General features: G+C 38.1%; 1 protein-coding gene across 2 annotated transcripts in view; it reads right to left on the reverse strand.

Moving 5' to 3' along the window:
• The window catches only part of gsk3ba (glycogen synthase kinase 3 beta-a), a 64,911-nt gene that overhangs the window by 28,991 nt on the left and 14,574 nt on the right, over positions 1–21,346 (reverse strand). For both annotated transcript variants that reach the window (XM_081369011.1, XM_081369010.1), the window contains exon 2: positions 10,404–10,597. In XM_081369011.1, coding sequence (XP_081225137.1) covers positions 10,404–10,597 — 194 coding nt within the window. The remainder of the gene's footprint in view (positions 1–10,403; positions 10,598–21,346) is intronic.

Consider the following 21,346-nt stretch of genomic DNA (forward strand, 5'->3'; position numbering starts at 1 on the left):
AACATACAGTAGGTGAGTCGGCTGCATATAGGCCTCTTCTTGTGCTGATTGGATTGATCATTTGAACGTGTCCCTTCTGAACTTTGTTAAAACATCATTCGGTATTTTTTGTGATTCTTTCATTTTCACGAAAACCCAAAGTAAAATTAGTTTTTAAGCGAGTCCCAAAAGGGACATGGTGATGAAAAAAAAAAAAATTAGATGGGAGGAAAAATGATAAGTCAATGCTTTTGTGTTCTCACTTCTCTCACAAATGTTTTGCGTTGCCCTGAGAAACTTTGCGTTCCCTCGCAAAACCTTTTTACCTCTTTGCGAGCGAATGCAAAGTTTCTCGGGGGAATTTTTCCTCCATCGCATTTTTTTTTTCATTCACCATGTCCCTTTAGGGGCTCTGTACATTTCAAAGTAGCTTTACAGAGAATGCATGTGTCTACATTACAATTTAGAGTGATCTGTTTTCAGAGGTAATATTCAGAAGTAATGCATTTCATAAATGTACATATACAAATCACGCAGTTAGCTAACATCATGTTTTAATTTCAGGCAAAAACATTGAGCTCATTTAAGTAATTATTACAAGTTATGAACATAATGATTACAATATATAGAACATTTTGCATTGGTGTATATATCAGGTATATATCTTGAAAATCCTTACAACATTAGCCGCCATTAGCCGGGCACTCAGGTTAAAAGAAGTTCAACTTTTAAAAAACGTGTCTCTAGACAATGGTCAAACATGTCCGTCTAGCGCCTGAATGGCCCCTTAGTTATTCTGTGTGAATGGCCCTTTAGTTAACTCTTTCCCATGTTTTCACTGTTGTACGGTAGGGGGTGTTATTATGCATATTCTGAAAGATTACTGAATCTCCTGATCAAACACAGGCGTAGAAGAAGCAGAAACAAGCAATAGCATATATTACCAGATATGTATAATAATCAACATTATCAGCATCATCAACATTACATAGCATATAAATCAAAACTGCCTAATTTTACTGAATGAAATGTTGACCCAGGACTAGCTATAGGACTGTGAAGTTTTTTGGGGTGTTGATGGACTCGATCTATTCCATCATGTTTTGATCTTCCTGCTGAATCCAATCTGGATGAAGTCTTTGATTTTCTCAACTTTTTGCTCAAAATGTTGCTTTTTTATGAATCTTACCCACATTCAAGTGTTGATAAAAAAAGAATGCATAAAGCTAGAATAGAACGTTTTTTTGTCATAAAGTTTTGTTGTTGTTAGTTTAAAAGTAGAGGCTCTGTTCTTTCTTTTGATATATTGCATATTCAGATATTCATACAACAAAATATTCTGGGGGCCATGAAACTTTTGTGAAAATGATCAAAAATGCTGGCTCCCTGGCTGGCAACTTTTTTTCAAAAATGCTGGCGGGGAAAGAGTGGAGTTTATTTTATTTCCTTGAATCATTTCAAACTCTTTTTTTAGTGAATCAATTCTGTTACTAAATATTGCATTGCTCCACATTGCTATGTATTGTCATATTGGTGAGTATGAATGTTATAAATGTTATAGTTCGTTGAGATCATTTAGAGAACAACAGTGTGGAAAACATTTCTTGACTGTTTTTAACTGTTTTAAATAGGACTATTTATTTTCTTGAATAAAACATTTTGAATCTGCTTGGTTACAATGGCTGTTCCTCTCATTGAAATGAAACCACCATTTTAAGTTATTTTATAGAAAATGCATGCATTTTGAGACAAAATACCTTCAAAAGGCTAAACAATATCAAGATCAGAATATGGAAAACTAACTATATCTCACAGCCCTATAAGTGGTTGATAGAAATAAGGCTGTACTTGGCTTAGTAAAAAGCAAACAGAACCTTTGCTTCATGCACATGGCCAAGTACACATCCACTTCATGGAAAATGATTGATTACTGTGAAAAGCCCCCATTACATCACTGCACTACATCTGTGCTATTACATTGCACAAGCATTAAAAAAGGCAATGTTGATTGCTGTCTTCTGCTTACCAAATCAGCATATGGATATATATAACTTATCTAGGTTTTTCTCTATCTTTATACAAATAATAGAAATACCCACTGACGCCAAAGAAGCCTACTCTTATAGGATAATGAAGAGTACGACTGTTCTCACATACTTTATGCAAATATGTGTGTGTTTGTTGCAGGACAAAGGTCAAACAGATAAACACTCCTACAGATATTGACACACTTCACACATACTGATCCTCTCTCGGAAGAGCTATGAGTTAGAGAGGGAGCAAACTCCATTGAAAGGAATGTGGTAAAGAAATGACAAATAATTGCAAGAGAATCACATGAAGAGAATTAACTTCACAGATGACGCACACATCTCACAACCCTCTAGGGCTGTGTATTGGCAAGAATCTGGCGATACGATACGTATCACGATACATGGGTCACGATTCAATATATTGCAATATATTTCGATAAGGGGTCATATAATGGTACATGCACTTTTACAAGTTGATTGTACTGAAATGTGTGTTGGCAGTGCCTGTACACAACCATCATAAAATGATAAAAATCCATCCAGTGTTTTTTTTTTTTAATCTTCTTATATGTTTCCTCCTGTCTCAAATCAAGCTGTTCGATTTTGTGACGTCACAAAATCGACGCCCCTCCCACGATGGTTGATTGACAGCAGCGTTTCAACACAGACCCGCCCTCGTGAGCGGGCTGTCAATCATAGCCCGCGCCGACCGGCGCGTTCATTGTTGATACGCTGGAGCACTGTCTATGAGCAGAATGGCGACTAAGAGATCGTGGTGTTCTGTTCTTGGGTGTAATAAGGAACACAGCATCATATTGATGTTCCTAAATCCGTACAGCTGAAGACGCAGTGGCTGAGTTTGTTTTCAAAGAGAATATTCCCCACGATCAACGTCAATGCTTTCATGTTTGCGCGAATCATTTCACACACCAGACTGCTTTATAAACGAGGGTCAGTATAAAGCTGGTTTTGCTAAGAAGCTGCTCCTGAAAAAAGGATCGGTACCAACTATTCGTGTTCCTGCTGCACCTCCAGAAGAACTGAAGTGAGTGTAACGTTTTATTAACCTTTATATTAATCATTATATTAATCTTTGCAAATCGCTTGCTGCACGCCTCACGATGAATGCGGCTGTTTACACTCAGGGTACATTACGGCATGTTTTCTATGTACGACGTTCTCAATATAATTCATAATCCCACGTTTATAATGAACAACGCGTTATGGTTATTGTGTTATTGTGTTACAAACGGTGTACGCACAGAACAGAGGGGCGGGGTGAGCAAAGCTCATTATCATTTAAAGACACATGCACTTGAACGGCGTGCTGAAAACAGAGCTGTTTTTGACCAAGTAAAATGAGTGTTTTCTTACAATACTAATGAGAATTTTTAAAGTATATTACAAACTTTTAATTTAGACCCTAAAGAATCATATTAGCTTGTACAAAAATGACATTATATGACCCCTTTAAAGTAGGACTATCATTTTAGAAAAAGTAATATTTAAAAAAAGACATGATGTGCATAAAAGTCAAAGAAGTTTACTTTAGGTAAACAATTCAGTACACAGAAAATCAAACTGCCAGTTTGGGATTGTGGTTCAAAGGTTCTTAGTGAGCAAATGTTTATATGCTCAAGTAGGCCATAATAAAAGAAAATACATAGCCCCTGTCACAATACATAACACATACACATTATGTGCAATCTGAAAAAAGAAAAGACATCTGTCTATGTCAATAAAAAAAAAATGCTTGCACTATTCCTAGTACACAGGGTACATCCAACACGTTTTGTGTTGCAAAAACACGAACACGATTCCTAAAGGAAACATTGAGGAACAAATGTAAATTGTCAGTTAAAGAAAATACATAGCCCCTGACTATAGTGTAACGAGGCTCCATTGTTTGCACCATATAACGGAAACCTTCGTTTTGAACCACACTGAGCGGGCGGCGGGCGCATGTCTTTACAAATGAAATAAACTACCGACCAGGTTATTTTGGTTGCACGAGTTGAAGTCGTTGGTAATTTGTGCGTTTGAACTTGAGCAAGGGTGAGTTGTGAGGGGTCGACTTGTTTAGCTTGCTGTTCGCTTAACTGAGTGTCTGAATGGTGGCTTGCTAAATGTGCCCTCAAATTCGTGGTATTACCAGAGTACTTGATTTTTCCCAGACACAGTTTACAAACTGCATGGTTCCTGTCAATATCGGTTGTGCACTCTTTACTCTGGAAACAAAAATGATTCCACACTTCAGCACGGAATGCAGCGGGAGCTGGACTTACACGGGGTTCAGCCATAGCTACGTTGTTAGCAAAAAGTTAGACACTGTTAGGCGAGGACACTAGTGGTGCATCTCAGCATAGCCATCTAGTGGTAGGGATTTAACACAACATAAACGTGAACCACTGTCTTTACATGAATATTTTTGCACGTAAACAAAAAAAAAAAAACGATATTGCATTTTTGAAAATTGATACAGTATTGCAAAATAAAATATCGCGATACTCAAGTGAATCGATTTTTTCTTACACCCCTACTACCCTCTACAGGTATTTATACTTGACATCTTCACTTTTGCCCTATTCTACAAAACAACAGGTGGCAGCAAAAAAATAACAAGCATCACTAAAAAATGAGAGGTAGTTTACCAAGCTTTACTTGGCAAATGTTATTGAGCATGACCTAGGCGGTGTTCAAAATCTCTCACTATTTCCTTAAATAGGGCACTATTTGAGGGTACAGCCATTTGTAGTGGTGTCCGAAACCATAGTGAACATTACTGTGTGCACTTTTCAATCCCATAATTTACCGCAATAACAAGTGTACAATCGATGTACAAGCAAGAGCAAGACAAAACCCATAATGCACTGTGAGGGTTGCACCGAATGAAATAATCGCCCACAGATGAAACATCCATCCATCCATTTTCCAAACTGCTGGTCCAATATGGGTACAGCGTAATATCATACAGGTATAAATTAATTTTTAATCGATTATTAAATTGTTTTAGTAAGTAGTTTCCCTGACAGAGTTCAAGATAAATCCAGTTTGCTTCCGGCGCACTCAGTCTGAATTCAGTCTCTCTATATCCCTCAATTCTGCAAGCCTACTGTGATCTGATTGGTCAGATGGCCCAGTCTGTTGTGATTGGTGTACCGCGTACAGCGCGTGTCGGAAGCTAAAGCCCATTACCGTCAGCTCTGGAGGCTTCCTCAGTCCTCAGTGATTGCACTCACTATAAAGACGACGACGTTGATTTTATCATATCAATCCGAGCACGAATCCGATGATGAAACATTGGAAGAACTAGTTATTCAGTTATTCAGTGCATGTCTATCAACAAACCAATGTGTATATTTCTAATGTATTGCAGTACACATGCTGGAACTGTATCAATAACGGTGCATACATTCGCCCAACTCTAACATGAATGATTTGTAAAACAAATCTTGCTCCATCCTTTACCTTTACTCGAAGTAGTAAGAACGACAGACAATCTGCATTAATAGACACAGTTTTAGGTAATAGTGGCCCACAGATGCTTAGCAGAAGTATTTCAGTGAGACAGTAGTAATGTGAGTTAGCCGGTTAGGTGGAAACTTACACAATAATTGCGGGAAAGCAATGCTTTTGCGAGAGAATTCAAAAGTTTTGTGAGTGAACACAACTTTTTTTCAAGGAAAGGCACTGAAATATAACTTCCTCAAATCTCTTTTTTTTTTTTACATCACCATGTTTCCTTAGGGGCTCTGTATATTTCACATTTTTATCAATGCCTCTTAGTATTGAATGAATTATATATTTATAATTGATTTCACAGGTTTCATATGGTATCTTGGATGGATTTTTTTACAGGCCTTCTCCTCCAAAATACATGTGATATTACCTTGTGATACTCCTAGAACTCAGTATAATGCCCTCTACCTTTTGGAACAACCTTCCTGTTGGGAGTGTGCCAGCGATACCTTATCATCACTTTCATCCTAGAGGACCCGACAAAGTGACAATGGAAATGGCACACAGCTTCATAGACAAAACACACACACACCAGCACACGGTGTCAATATCTCTATCAGGTCACAGTACACATGCTGTCCTTCACATGTGACCCATTTCTGTCTCACACACACACCAGATAGATGCGCTACATCTCTCTGATGGGAATGGCTTATCCACACTGCTTACTGTCACAATGAGACAAGGTCAACTTTTTAACACAAGCAGAAATTGCTCGCTGACATGAGTGACCTAAATTTCATTTACACCACCATCTGATCTTATAGTCACTCTCAGCACGACTGCATTTATGTTTCGCTGCTCAGGAAAGGTGACATCCTTCTTCTGTCAATCATACTTCTCTGCTGCAGTTTACGAAGATGATGTCTGTCATCTGTCAGGAAACACCGTAAAATCCCCTTCCGTCATACTATGGTGAGCTTCTACTCAATATTAAACAGCAAAATTTACACAGATGAATTTATCAGAGCATGAAATTAGGGCCTGCAATTAAATGGGAAAATACATGTTTTACATTTATCATTCCTTATAAATAATTTTTTTCTTCAATAAATTTGTTGCTGAAAAAATACGCACAAAACTAGTATTCACTGTGATTTTTTTTTTTTATTATATATTGATATCATGTTTATAATACACATTTGATAATATCAAAAATAGCCGAGACTGTTGGGTAGGTTATATAGAGTGTCACAACATCTAGCTACTGGAGTGCCTCAGGGCTCAGTGCTTTGACCACTTCTCTTCTCCATCTACATGTCATCACTAGAATCTGTCATTCAGAAACATGGTTTTTCCCATCACTGTTATGCAAACGACACACAACTCACAACGATACCTCTCATTCCAACTGGAGGATCCGGTGGTAGCTGCTCACATCTCAGCCTGCCTGATAGACATTTCTTGTTGGATGAAGAAATGTTCACCACCTTCAACTAAATCCCGGCCAACCCAACACTATACTACAACTTCTCCATTGAGCTAGGTTCGTCATCCAATACTCTATCAAGGTCAGCCAGCAACCTTGGAGTTGTGACTGGTGATCAGTTGAACTTCACTGACCACATTGCTAGAACTGCCCGGTCCTGCAGATTTGCTTTATACAACATTAGGAGGATCAGGCCCTTCCTATCAGAGCATGCTATACAACCCCTTGTCCAAACTCTTGTTCTATCAAGACTGGACTATTATAATGCTCTCTTGGCAGCCCTTCCAGCTTGCACTGTCAAACCTCTGCAACTGATCCAGAATGCTGCAGTTAGAGTGGTCTTTAAGGAGCCAAAGAGAGCACACGTCACACCTCTCCTCACAAAATTGCACTGGTTGCCAATTGCTGCTCGCATCAAATTCAAGGCACTGATGCTTGCCAACAGAAAAACCACTGGCTCTGCTCCCTTTTACCTAAACTCATTACTCCAGACTTACGTGCCATCCAGAAACCTGCCTTTGCAAGTAAACGTAGCCTCGTGGTGCCATCTTAAAGAGACACAAAATCACTCTCATGGACCTTCACCTTGACTGTTCCCTGCTGGTGGAATGGCCTGCCAAACTCAACCAGAGCTGTTGAGTCCGTAGCCATTTTCAAGAAACGGCTGAAGACGGATCTTTTTCGGCAACACTTGATCCATTAATACTAACACTTTCTTTTCTTTTTTCTTTTCTTTTCTTTTCTTTTCTTTTCTTTTCTCATTACGTATACTGCGTTATACTAAACTGGGAAGGGTCACAGCACTTGCATATTGTTGTCCTATTGTTAGTTTAATTGCTTCTTTTGCTCTCCTCATTTGTAAATCACTTTGGATAAAAGCATCTGCTAAATGATTAAAAGTAAATGTAAAGCAGTAAGTGCCATCTTGTTGACACTCAAACACTGTAGGTAGCGGTATTGCACTTTAATCTTTTCATAAAAAAAGAAATTAGCTCAAGAGTAACTGTGTGCCAATTCAGGGGCTGCGTTCAACTCTTTAAACTTAAACTTTAACTTGTCTTTTTTAGACACTGGCTGCATCTGAAATCGCATACTCTCTCGAGTAGGTACTTCACGTGAAGTAAGTACTTCACGACCACTAAAAAAGTATGTTCTATATAGTATTAATGTGTGTAGTATGAATGTAATCTGGACGTACTACAGTCACCATGTTGTCATTATGTGACATACCAGCGTCAGTTACGTCATTTCACTGCCATTCATATATCCTGTCATTTGGCCTCATGGGAGGCCATCATATGCACACTTCAGAATCTCGCCGGAAGAAGAAGGTCATCTGGGTACTTTTTACCTACTCTTTTATGAGTACTGTGAATTTGGACATACTTATTTTGTCATATACTGTTTTTCACCTACTATATAGTAGGGAAGTATGCGATTTTGGATGCAGCCAATATGTACACTTCAGGTAGATCCATAGACCACAATGCAACACAATTGTGACATCACTGCAGATCGCGCTTAATTTACCCCACCCCACAGACTAGTGTATGATATTAGAGTTATTTTGGCATTTATCTGCATTTAACACTTGTAGCTACCTTAAGCTTTTTTACACAGTTATAGTTTATTGTTTTGTTATAATTTTTGCCTGTGTAATTGTTTATATTTTCTCCAACAGCCCAAACATACATACAGGCCTATAGAATAGTGTGTAAAACAAATTCTTAAGGGAAAAAAAACTGTAAATAATTTGATTCCAATGATCAAGGGCTTAAGGCGTTCCATTTAAACACATTTCAAGGGTTCCGCCAGTAGTGGGCACTCGTGCAACATACGCAATGATGTACATCCAACTAAACAAGATGGACGGAAGTTAGAGAGGGAAGGGCATAGAAAAGGACTAAATGCAGCTCCAGGCTGCATCCTTCGAAGGCTGCATTCGAAGGCCGAATGCGGACAGCCTACATTGAAGGCTGTCTCATTTCGAAGGCCCTGCGAATGCAGCCTACAAATGTGTCCTTCATTTCTCGAGCCACAAGGATAGAATGAGTGGATCCTTTTGCAGCCCAACCTATCCCAAGACTCTTTGCGCACTGGTGACGACTGGATTTTTATTAGAAAAAAATGGCAGATTACACTTTTAAATGTAAGTAATGGGTTTCAACTTTTTACAAAAATGTAAAATAACACGCACACACACACACACAAAAAAATAAAAAAATAAATAAAGTGGTACAAATGTTGATATCTGTCAGCAACTGTGGCTGAAATGAAGCGCACAATGAAACCGCAGGAGAACAAAATAACTCAACCACATGAAATGCAAACGTTGACAATACCAGACAGTGAATAAGGAAAACTTAGGGCTTAAATACACACGGGAATCTAATTAACAGAAGCAGGTGTGTAACTCAAATCAGTAACCATAGAAACAAACTAGTGGCGGGAAAATTAATACAAAAGGAAACAGGTACAGGTACTAGAACTAAACCAAAACAGAACATACACTTGACAATATCTTACTAAGATGTGATTTTATATATAGTTTATACTCTTTATTATGTGATAAATGGACCAAGGTGAACATATTTAGACAGGTTGCAAACCCTGTTTTTTGTTTCTTGCAAAAAAAAGTCCAGTACAAACGTTACTGCCACTTGTCAATGGCAGCTGTCACAGTTGCATGGCAACAAGAGCAATACTCTGTAGGTTAGACCGTCCCATTTAACAACGCTCGGTTCGACCTTCATGGACTTTGAAGGCATGGCCTCTGACGTCCGTGTCCTTCAAAGGATGCAGCTTCTGAATTAGGAAACAGCTAGTGAGGGAGTTTTTGGATTCTGTAAAAAAGATGGGTTGTTAAACACCCCAGTCTACAGGAAGTGCCGAATGACAGTAAGTTCTTACTGTACGTTTCTGTACAGTTATGGTTACAAACTCTGCCTCCACCTCCCTTCACTCGTACTTTGAGTGCGATTCATTGGCCAAAAAAAGAGAAAATGATAGCATTAATTTACCATTATTTCTAACTGATGCCATTGTTTATTTATTTATTTGATTATTTATTTGATTCTATAGATGTCGCAATAATATCACCATCTAATTACACGTTGCATTCATTGTGTCTGGTATGGACAGTATTTGATTTACTATGGCCATGTGAGCACATCAGTATAGAATTCAGCTAAAATAGATTTCAGATAAATGTTAAACTATAAGAAATTAGATAAAATATAAGAGAACAGAGATTAAACATAATAGTATAGCAATAACACTGAAGAACAGAAATAAAGGAACTGCTCAAAGAACAGACATACAACCAAAAATATAAGGATATAGGAACAAAGACAAAAGCACTTTGATGAGAGAAAAACTTTCTGAGCTGTTCTTAAGAAAAGCTACAAGGCCCAAAGCATGAATGTCATGCTTTTCAGTCTTACCTTAAATCGCTTATCCTGAAGGACCTTCTTAATGGCCACCAGTTCTCCTGAGTCACAGAGCTTGGCCTGATAGACCACGCCAAACGAGCCGTTACCAATGACCTTGGTGTCAGTGTAGCTGACCTCCTGCGGCCGGTCAGGTCCCTGTCCAGGGGTCGCCACCACTGTGGTCACTTTACTGCCATCTTTATCTCCTACAGACAGATAAAAAGAGATGGGGGTTAGAGACTGATGTTACACACAGGCAATAAAAAGGCAATCGGAAAACACAACAATGTCTCAATAGCAAGAACTTCCTATGCGATACACCTGGCATCCTCGTAATTAATAATTGAATGATGAGTACTTTGGTCCAAGAACCATTTTCTCCAATTAATAAAACATAATACTGGTTGAAACTCTCTTCACATCCTGATATCAATAATAGAAGTGGTCTAAATATTAAAACATGTACATATATCTTCTGTGAAAGTCTCAGGATCAAAAAATTTTCTCCCAATCACTGCATTCAGTCCGAATGTGATGATACGATGTCCTACCTGCCTGTAAACATATATATTTCCATACCTCCGTGACCCTGCTTGCACAGACATTACACGTCATCAGCGTGACAATGCAGAGTTGAAGATAGTCAGAAGATAGACAGTCACAGAGCACCGCAAAAAAAACAGCAGCCGCCTTTTGCAGTTCCACCTGAACCAAAACAACAAGCTTATGCTGTGTTCACACCATATCATAACCATAACTACAAGATGGCAACCCATGACGTTCTACCCAGAGCTCTTAACGTCATCAGATGTCAACACTATCAACACCGAAATAAATCTGCAGCAGTCAGGTGGTACAAGTAAGAGCTCTGTAAGTTGTTTACGTTTATTATTATTGTAATGTTATGTGCTTTGAGACATGAGGTCATTTAACTCTGTCTCTCGTATTGTGATGCTTTGCAGACTCTGCTTTGGCTGTGCATGTTAACATGTTTTGAAGGAGGCGTGGATTTGTAGACTCTCTGAATGGAGGGTGGGATCTAATGCTTTCAATGCTAGCTTGCTAGTGCTTGCCTCTCCGAAACTACCTACCCTACCTTTAATATCTAGGAATTTCTGATATATAAATTGCTTGCAATCCCGAGACCTTGGCATTACTATATTCAAAACTGTTTGAACTACAGGATACAACGTCATACTTTTGTCAACACAGTGAAAACATCTAAAACATATCCTTGTTGGTGAACAAGTCCTATACTACTCTATATTCTTCCCCTTCAATGAGATATTAACCACTGCGACTGGATAACTGAGTCCTCACATTCACATTCGTTATAGTACAAAGAGTGGCCAGAATGTTTTTCATGATCTCCTTTTGTGTTCCATAGAAGAAAAAAGTCATATGTGTTTGGAGAGTAAACGATGACAGAATTGGCCATTTTGGGTGAACTATCCCTTTAATTGAAAAAAAAAACAATGCAACTAGTCTGTTCTGTAAATTAGGACCAAATTGGGATACACTAACAGGCAAAACCTGGAAAGAAAATCTACCTTGAGCTTATGCATTTTACATTACCGTTCTTGGCAGATGTGTTCTCACCAAAGCAGCATAAAAGAAAGTGCATATTTGGCGCTTGGGAGGATTACTTCAGCAGGTGACTTAGGATGAAAGTCGATTATATTGCTTACAATGCAAACATAGCACGTGAAATCTAATCCTCAGCATGATGTGGAGAAGTTTTCAGAGAGCCTATACTTTCTTTCAGAGCTGTGAGGGGTAATAAACCAGAGAAATGAGAGAAGCATAATGCCATTAGTTTATTAGGGACAGATTTAAAGAACTCATGAAAATGTTTATTGCCTTGTACGATAAAATTAGGACTCAGCTGTATATACTATGCAATGCACCAACAGATTCTGCAATATTAAATATTTCATTCCCATTATTAAAATTAATTTAAAATGACTCATACCATGATGAGATGTAGGTCCCTATGACCAAATCAAATCATGCTTGTGTGTACAATGAGATGGTTGTGACTACTTGGATTAGCTTCTTTGCGGTCCAGACTAGCGTGCAAAGTCTTTGTTAACTTTGCTAAAGGTTAACTGCATAGATTGTATTGTGCCTTTTCAAACCCCTAATACCCACAGAAGCCCCACAGTACAAATTCTCCAACAAGTCTCAAATCAGGCCTCCAGAGATCCAATGAATCCCGATCTGCAGTTAGTGGCAGACTGTGTTGTAGCAGTGAGGTTTAGAGCAGAATCAGTGTTGTAGCAGTGAGGTTTAGAGCAGAATCAGTGTTGTAGCAGTGAGGTTTAGAGCAGAATCAGAATCTGGTCTAGAGAGCAGCTCCTCCCTCACCACCTGAGACTCTGACAGCCAATGCCAACCAAATTGATTTGCTGCAAGGACTGGGCAAAAATTTTGATTTGCCGATTAATTGTGATCTTTGTTTGAGCGTGCCAATATCGAGTTTTAAAATATCAAGATTGTTTTTAGTCAATGTCTTTTTATCACATAGGTTCTAATTAATCATTATTTGAAACATGCCTCTCAATCTGTAGATGTCGCTGAGTCAGTGATCCTGACTGCCGGCCCCTGCATAAAGCTCAAAGATCTCAATTCTGTAAATGTCAGCTTGTCTCAATGAAAATAAATACATCCATCCATCCATCTTCCATCTATTTATTTTTTTAAATGGTTTATTAGCAGTTCTCCTTTATTTGAGAATACAGTGGAAAAGCAACAGGAAAGTTGAGGGAGAAAGAAAGGGAACAGGACCAGGACATGAACCAGGCTGAAATTTAACCCAGATCATTACAAATTCAACAGATCTTCATGTCAGGGGCAACAGACTACCCTCTGTGTCACACATCTGGTGGGACCGTCCAGTTTTAATGTGTGAATCATGACATTAAATCAAATACACACTTACAGAAGTCAACACCATGAACCGTCTTTGCAAATCAATTTATTTCCATAATTTGATTCAAATGAAACTGGATATTCATTAACAAGTCTTTTTATGAAAAGTATTTATTTATTTTTCTTTTATGCTGCCTTTTATTGTTTTCTCTATTCAAGTGGTATAAAGGAACTTTTTTAAGTTTCTGTGCATTGCCGATAACCTGTAATGGACAAAATGATTTGAAAATACCTGAATATGACAATAAAATTGAGACTGTGTTGCAGTCGTGTGATCGTGCAATTATTATAATGTTTCATGAACTGAAATGAACTTAAATATTCCCAAATTAATCAATATAGAGGATAGCTTGTATTCAGAATTGAACCAGGAAATCAGTGCCGATACCCAGACCCTTTCTCTCCATCTCCATGGCAACTGAGACGTCTCTGAGCCTGAGAGATGTTGTGGCCCACTTGCTAAAGACTCACCCACTCATCTGCACGGATACACACTCGCATGCGGAGAGTGTGTCAAGGGTGACATTCACACACTCCAAAAATAACACCATTAAAAGGCAACTGAGCGAATGCCAGCACAAGTGAGAATTAAGATCTGCTGGAATGTCTAACGTAGACTTTAAGTTCTATGACGATCTTCATTCAAATGTGGAACAATTCGCATGTCATCCATTCAACATTTCGACTTGAAACGTATACTCCAGTCAAATGTGATCTCAGGACAAACATGTCGTCAAACTGGTTCATGGGGTTTTCCTTCGTTCAGGACAAGAAACCACTTCAAATACCATTCCTCTGTTTGAATACAGAGGAAACTAGGTTCATTATGCATAACAATGCCCAGTTCACTCAGCTCTTTGATACACCATTACTTGTTACTCCTGCTAAATAGAGGACTTTAATTTCCTGCTAACATTAAAAAGCCAAGGGTTATCATGCAGGTCATCTAAGATTCCTGTAATGGAACCAGAAAAAAAAAATCAGCCAGATTGATTCAGAAGAACTAAGAATCAGCACATTAGAATGATTTCTGAAGAATAAATTACATTTTATGATATATTAAAATAGAGAAGTTATTTTAAATTGTAATAACATTTCACAGTATTGTTGATTATACTGTACAAATAAATGCAGCCTTGGTGAGCAGAAGATAGGCTACTTCTTTCAAAAACATTTTTTAAACTTTCAAACTTTTTACTGGTAGTGCATGCATAGGCAAAATCTATGTGAATGTATACAAGTATTTAACTAACTGCATGTCTTTTCTACATAAATCCTAAAACATGAGTGAATTCTTATTCTTGGTCATGGCTGTAACCAGTATAAAAACAGTAAATTTTGCTCAGTTGGTCAATTAAACCCAACAGAACGTTTTTTCTTTCTTTTTTTGCTGTACATCTAATAATGTGATTAACTTAAAATAACACACCTTAAAATAATGACACAATAAATGACTACATGTAAATACAACAAATAGTGACAAATATGGTGACAAATAGTACCACTGATGGGTTAAACAATCAGTGACTGTAAAGTGATCCGTTCAACCACTTCTCCTCTCTTGTTTTCCATTGACGTAAACTCTTTATCGCTCTTGGCTGCGGTGAGGCATGTTTAGATGTTACCTCAGAGGTATGTGATGTTCAGAGCGCTAGAGAAGAGAAACTAAAGGACACACAATGAAAGGAGAGCCCTATCGAGAGTGAACATAGACACACACCCAGAAATCAATTCACATGTGCAGTGCACACATACTACAAACACACAATAGTCAAGGGCAAGAATTTAATAATGTGTAAGAGGAAATGCAGCTGATATATTCCTGCTATTGCTCTTTGCGCTGTGACCCGTGTCTTGACCTGAGCTCACAGAATCATATACTGTAGAACTTTCATGTCAATCTCAGCCTGTGTTCATATACTTATTGAGCGGTCTTTTTGATCACTTTATCCAGCACACCATACAGAGCCTGGTAAATCATCTGTAGGAGGGAAAAAAAAACAAGGGCCACAGTTTTATAATTCGTCCCCTTAGTTTATGAGCCTCACTCACAGTTTCTTAAATTGTCCCCTCGGTTTAACAAATCACGGATTTGTTTGCTTTCACGGAATCTGAGCACACAGATTGGAAATTCGTAGGTACGGTTTATTAATCCTTTGAGCATGATTTGTTAAGGCCGGGACACACCAAGCCAACGATCGGCATCAGGCCGTTGGTGAGAGAGAGAACTTAGTGAATGAGTCAGTGCACGAGAATAAAAGCGAAAGTGATGAAAGCGAACAAAGAAGTAAAGACGGTACAAACAGAGGGCTGTTATAATTTTGTCATCTTACCTGAGCATTCGAATGCACAAATATTTTCATAATAACATGAGCCGACTGCAATGAAAAAGTGATCAGCGTGATTGATATTCAAAATGCTAAGCAAGCGCTGCTTTGTTTTTATGATTTCAGTTTCCCTTTTTGAATGCCGAAAATAGATTATTGATACCTGCTGATAGACAGGTGTTTACTTGCACACAGGTGCAGAACGCATGTGCAAGTTGACAGTCGCCTTTAGTCCTTTTGGTGTGTTCAAGCGCAGTTTTTTTTGGCCGAGACGCAGCCGACGACACAGCCAGCTTTCGTCGCCGCTAGTTCTTTGACGTCGTCTTGGTGTGTCCCGGGCTTTAAACCAAGGGAACAATTTAAGAATCTCTGAGTACGGTATATAAACTGAGGGGACGAATATGCAGTTCTTTTTTTTTTCTTCTACAGGGACTTCACGGGCTCCGTAACACCACAATATCTCAAGAGTCATGAAGAAATCTCTGCTGCACTGGCTTCAGGGTGAACACACAAACATTTGATGGCTAAAACATCGTTTTAAATGTGAGGAGGAGGTTGTTTTGTTCATTGTTAAAAAGAGTCGGAAATACTTTCATCTCAGAATCAAAAAACCTGGAAAAGCTAATTAAACATGTTATTAAGCCAAAGCGAGACACTATTAATACCCTAATATCACAGGTGGGAGTCAAAGACACACACCCAGACTGTGCACATGGGTAAATGTGTGCTATTCAAGCACGGTAACTAGGAATCATGAAGGCTATTTGTACCAAAAATGTTCATAACGGGTCTTTCAGTTTGATGCTCACATGTGGGTCAAACAGACGGAGCAATGAGTAAAATATACATTTTGCTAAAATATTTTGCATCCATAAGCACTTGACTCTAAATTCTGATTGACACTTATCGTTATTCTCGTTACCTTATTCTCATTATACATTAAAGAGAAAGTTCACCAGAAAATTAATGATATACACTAGACATTTTGTTGACTAAGTAACGTTGCACCTAAGTCAACTAACTCTCTATTAGTCGAGTATCAAAAGTGTTACCGATCAGAAGTAGACCATCATAAGTATAACCATAGAAAAGTTAGACCATCAAAAGTAAGTTTTACCAATTTTTTGTGAAATGGGGGGTGGGGGGTGGGGGGGCAAGGTCCTCAAAACTGTTACCAACATTCTTCAAAATAATTTAATTTTATAATATTAAGTATGTAACGTAGGCTGTGGAACGACATGAGAGGATATAAATGATGAGCATAGTGACCACATTTCTCTTGGACATGCAGCTGTGTCGAACTCCTCGGGACTGAGAACGTGACGACTTTTTAAAGGGAAAGAGTGGGACAACCTTGCTCATCATCAATGTGGGACAGGTGCTTTGCAATGTCCATTTCTGCTTTGATTTCTGATTTCTTTGTTGACTTGATCAGGTTATTTGCTTTTTAGATATTTGCTTCTATTCGATTAGTGCGAAACAAGAAAAGGATGCAGTGTGTGGAGGTTAAACCTGTGGTTTTAACGCCCCTCAAGCAGTCAGGTCTTTAACCCCAATTACAGAGAAGAGGAGGGTCAGTCAAGACACCTTCAAACATATCACAAGCTTTAGCGCAGGTAGAAATCACTTTCTTTCACTCGTACACACTGCATCTAATTCAGCAGATTTGTGGCAACGATTCAGTGACAACACACACTCATTAATAATCTGTGTCTAAATTGCCACATTGTTTTATGTCGTGTATTTATTGCATTCATATAATTGTACATTTTTTAAAGTATTTGAATGTCCTGTATTTACTCTAATGAGTGTACTATATTTGTGAATCATGTGTATATGTGTTCTTTATGTGTATTATATGTAATCGTTTTTGTCTGAGAACTGTGCTAAATGTATGGCTGCTATTTCTATCTATCACATACAAACACATTTGCCATATTAGTGTCTAATTTAGGGCATAGCATTTCACTGCAAATCAAACGAAGAAAAATCAAGAAATCATATTTTGAATAAAAGTAAATAACTAAATAAACCCCTTAAGGCTGACTCAAGACCAGATCCCCCTGTGTCAGTTTATGTGTTGATAATGATCAGCTGACTGTACATTATCCCTTACATAACTCCTTCAATTGACGTTTTTTGTGAATTCAGCCCTTTGTCATCGCCCATGACCTCACTACCACCAAGCCAATGGGAGCCCAGCATCTCTCAGTGAGGGCGCTGACATGTCTGCATCACTCTGCTGCAGATAATGTTTAATCCTGCTCTATAAATAAACTCAGATCAGCCAGAGCGGAAGACAGTGTCTGCATATGGCATGTGGGTGAATTCATGCTCATGTGTGTGTTTGTGTCTGTGAAACGCTGTAGGCGAATTCGGCATTATAGCAGGGTCTATTTGTTGAGCACACTTATGTGTGGAAGTTCTCCACCTGTTTGCCAGATGACCTAAATCTCATTCTCAGGGTGATGCATTTTAATCTCAGTCCCATTCACACCGCTAGATTTGCGGGCTATACTGGTTGTTCGCTAGTAAGCGTTTAGTTCTGCTGCTTGTTATGTTATGTATTTTTGTAACTCTCAATTTGTATGTTTTTTCTTTGTTCTTATAGTGGTTTCTTACAGTGTTTTGGCTGTTTTGTCAATTTTGGTGCATGTATGTTCTTTATGAGCATAATCGGGAGGTACACTATTTGTCGCGTGACCAACAGTGCCAGTTGTGGCGCTTCACTATCATTCTTAAATCCTCATGGAATGGTAAAGTATCCATCATATGTGCACTTCAGAAATATTAGGACATCCAGGAACTTTTTGCCCACTGTTTTATGGATACTGTGAATTCTACTAATTTTACATACTGTTTTTCGCCTACTATATATTAGGGAAGTATGTATATTCAAATGTAGCCATTCACACCAATTGACCCTTTTCATATTTCGGGGTTATATAATTTTTGCATTCCGATTTGCTCCAATAGCAAATGAAAAAAAATCCACGATATAATTTCTGTGAACTTTAAAAGTGGGAAAAATATAGAAAGATTTATTATGTTCATCAGCTGTTGAATTTGAAAAACCTACACCGCAGAGTTAACTAGTTATCTGAAAAAAAAAAAAAAAAAAAAGATTTACAATGTCAATAACTGTGTGAAACATGTCATCACAGTCAATGCATCAAATCATTTGGCAGACACTTATCAAAAGTGACTTACATTAGATTCAAGGTACATTTTTAGTTCATGCATTCACTGGATTCCATGACCATGGCGCTGCTAACACAATGCTGTACTACATGAACTACAGAAAAATCACTGCTCAGTTGCACAAATGTACACTTTTCTCAACTTGCTCAAAATCTCAGGATACCCTTCGACTCATATCGCCGAAAATCTGCAACAGTCACTGAAAATCAATGACATTGGTCTACCTTGCCACTACAGAGCAATGAATGTGTGGAGGGCCCTTAATGGCTCTAGTCTGATGTGAGATTTTTGGTTGAAGTTTAACAGTGCGCTGGTGTCTAGCTGCGGGGCAATGACACACAGAGAACCAGCGGGACACAGCACTAACACTCACAGAAATGCACGCAAAACTTTGATCTGTACCCACTCACTACTCCCATGCTGTGCAGACTGTGCGTGACAACTATCGGTATGTACCGCACACACAGCAATCAAACCTCTGGCCACCCTGTCTGGCCAGATACTAGAAGATTATGCTTAAATTCCTATCTATCTCTTTCTTTTCTTTCTTGCTCACTCATGTAAAACCCACACACACACACACTACACTATACAATTCAAATTGGCTATCATACTGTAGCTAGCAGGGTCATCCAATGGTCACATATCAACACATGACACAAGACAAAGCCACATAAGAATTATACAATAAACTGCAGCGGTTCAGGGAAGAGGTCCAGTAGACACTCCACTACCTCCACAAGCCAACATTACCATAAAGAACAAAAAGTACAACAGCAAAACCAACAATCAGAGCTGGAGGAAAGAAATATCATTGCAGTTTTTAAGGCAGTATTGGCCGTATTTATATTCTCAGTCCTTCTGATCAGGGTTTGTTCTAAACATCAACTTCTAGGTTTAACCAGAAACACTTAAAGGGTGAGTTCACCCAAAAATGAAAATTCTGTCATCAATTACTGACTCTCATCTTATTCCAAATCCATAAGACTTTTATCATCTTCAAAACTCATCTTCAAACAAACAAAAAAAAAGATAATTTTAATGAAACCTGAGAGATTTCTGTGCCTCTGCTGAAGTTCCAGTTAACTGATGCTTTTATGGTTCAAAAAGTTCATAAAGAGATAGTAAATGTAATCCATATGGATTGAGCGGTTTAGTCCAAGTCTCCCTAAGAGACACAATCACTTTATATGATGGAACAGATTTAATTCAGGCTTTTATTCACATTTAAACATTGATCAACGCACATACAGCTAATCAATGGTAAATGGAAGCTCAAACATGCTTGCTTGACGCGCAAGGGAAAAACCTCACTGGTTCCCATCCACAGTGAAACCTCATTGGCCCAAAATCTCGCTCAACTCAACTGTAAATTGAACAAAATCATTTAGAGGACACTAAAGTACAAATTTTACTAGTTCTTGTGTTCCTGGAAATCAAACACATGACCTTGGTGTTGCTAGCACCATGCTCTATTGTTTGAGCAAAAGAAACAAGCTACCCAACTGGGTGTTATTATGCTGTCACACATCATTTTGTCATTCAGCATGAAAAGACAAATGACTTGATGCTGAAACATTTCACAGAAGTTACCTATAACTTTAAAGCCACTGTTATACTGTCTTTGCAGTGCAAAACTGGTTAATTTTATTATTAAATATTGTCATTACACATGTGTGTAAAAGGGAATGAAAAATATGGAAGATATTCCACATAAAAAGTGTAGCTTTTATTGGTCAACTCAATCAGAATTTTTGTCAAGCGCAAGTAAACATAGCTTCAAGGCATGATAAACTAAACAGTAGCAATCACCTTTTTATCCCGGCCGAAGTGTGTTTGTGTGTGTGTGTGTGTGTGTGTGTGTGTGTGTGTGTGTGTGTGTGTGTTTGTGCCAGCCCTGAGCAGATAAGAGAGAAACATGTCAGAATGGAAATGATCAGGTAAGTGGAACGCAGACTCTGCCCTTTAATAAGACGCAGATAAAGTAACACACTGTTGTACCTCGGGAATAAGAAGTCTAACTCAAGACCTGTGCAGCAGGTTAACATCATTAAGTGTTCTTACCATCAGGAAGGGCTGGAGAAGATATATTTTTTAACTGCATTTCAATAAAGCTAAAAGTGACTCATATGGTAACTAATCTATACTCTAAAATAACTATAAGGGCTGGAGAAGATATATTTTTTAACTGCATTTCAATAAAGCTAAAAGTGACTCATATGGTAACTAATCTATACTCTTAAAATATATATATATATATATATATATATATATATATATATATATATATATATATATATATATATATATATATATATATATATATATATATATGTAATGTCATAGAAGAGCCATTTTTGGTTTCCAAGAACCTTCAAAGAACCTTTAGCGAACATTTCTTAAAAGAACCTTTTTTTCTTAATATTCTAAAGACCCTTTTTCCACTATAAAGAAACTTTTGTGCAACAGAAAGGTTCCATCCTGGAACCATAGATA

The sequence above is a fragment of the Scardinius erythrophthalmus genome (genome assembly GCF_964197995.2).
Source record: "Scardinius erythrophthalmus genome assembly, chromosome: 6".
NCBI classification, from domain to species: domain Eukaryota; kingdom Metazoa; phylum Chordata; class Actinopteri; order Cypriniformes; family Leuciscidae; genus Scardinius; species Scardinius erythrophthalmus.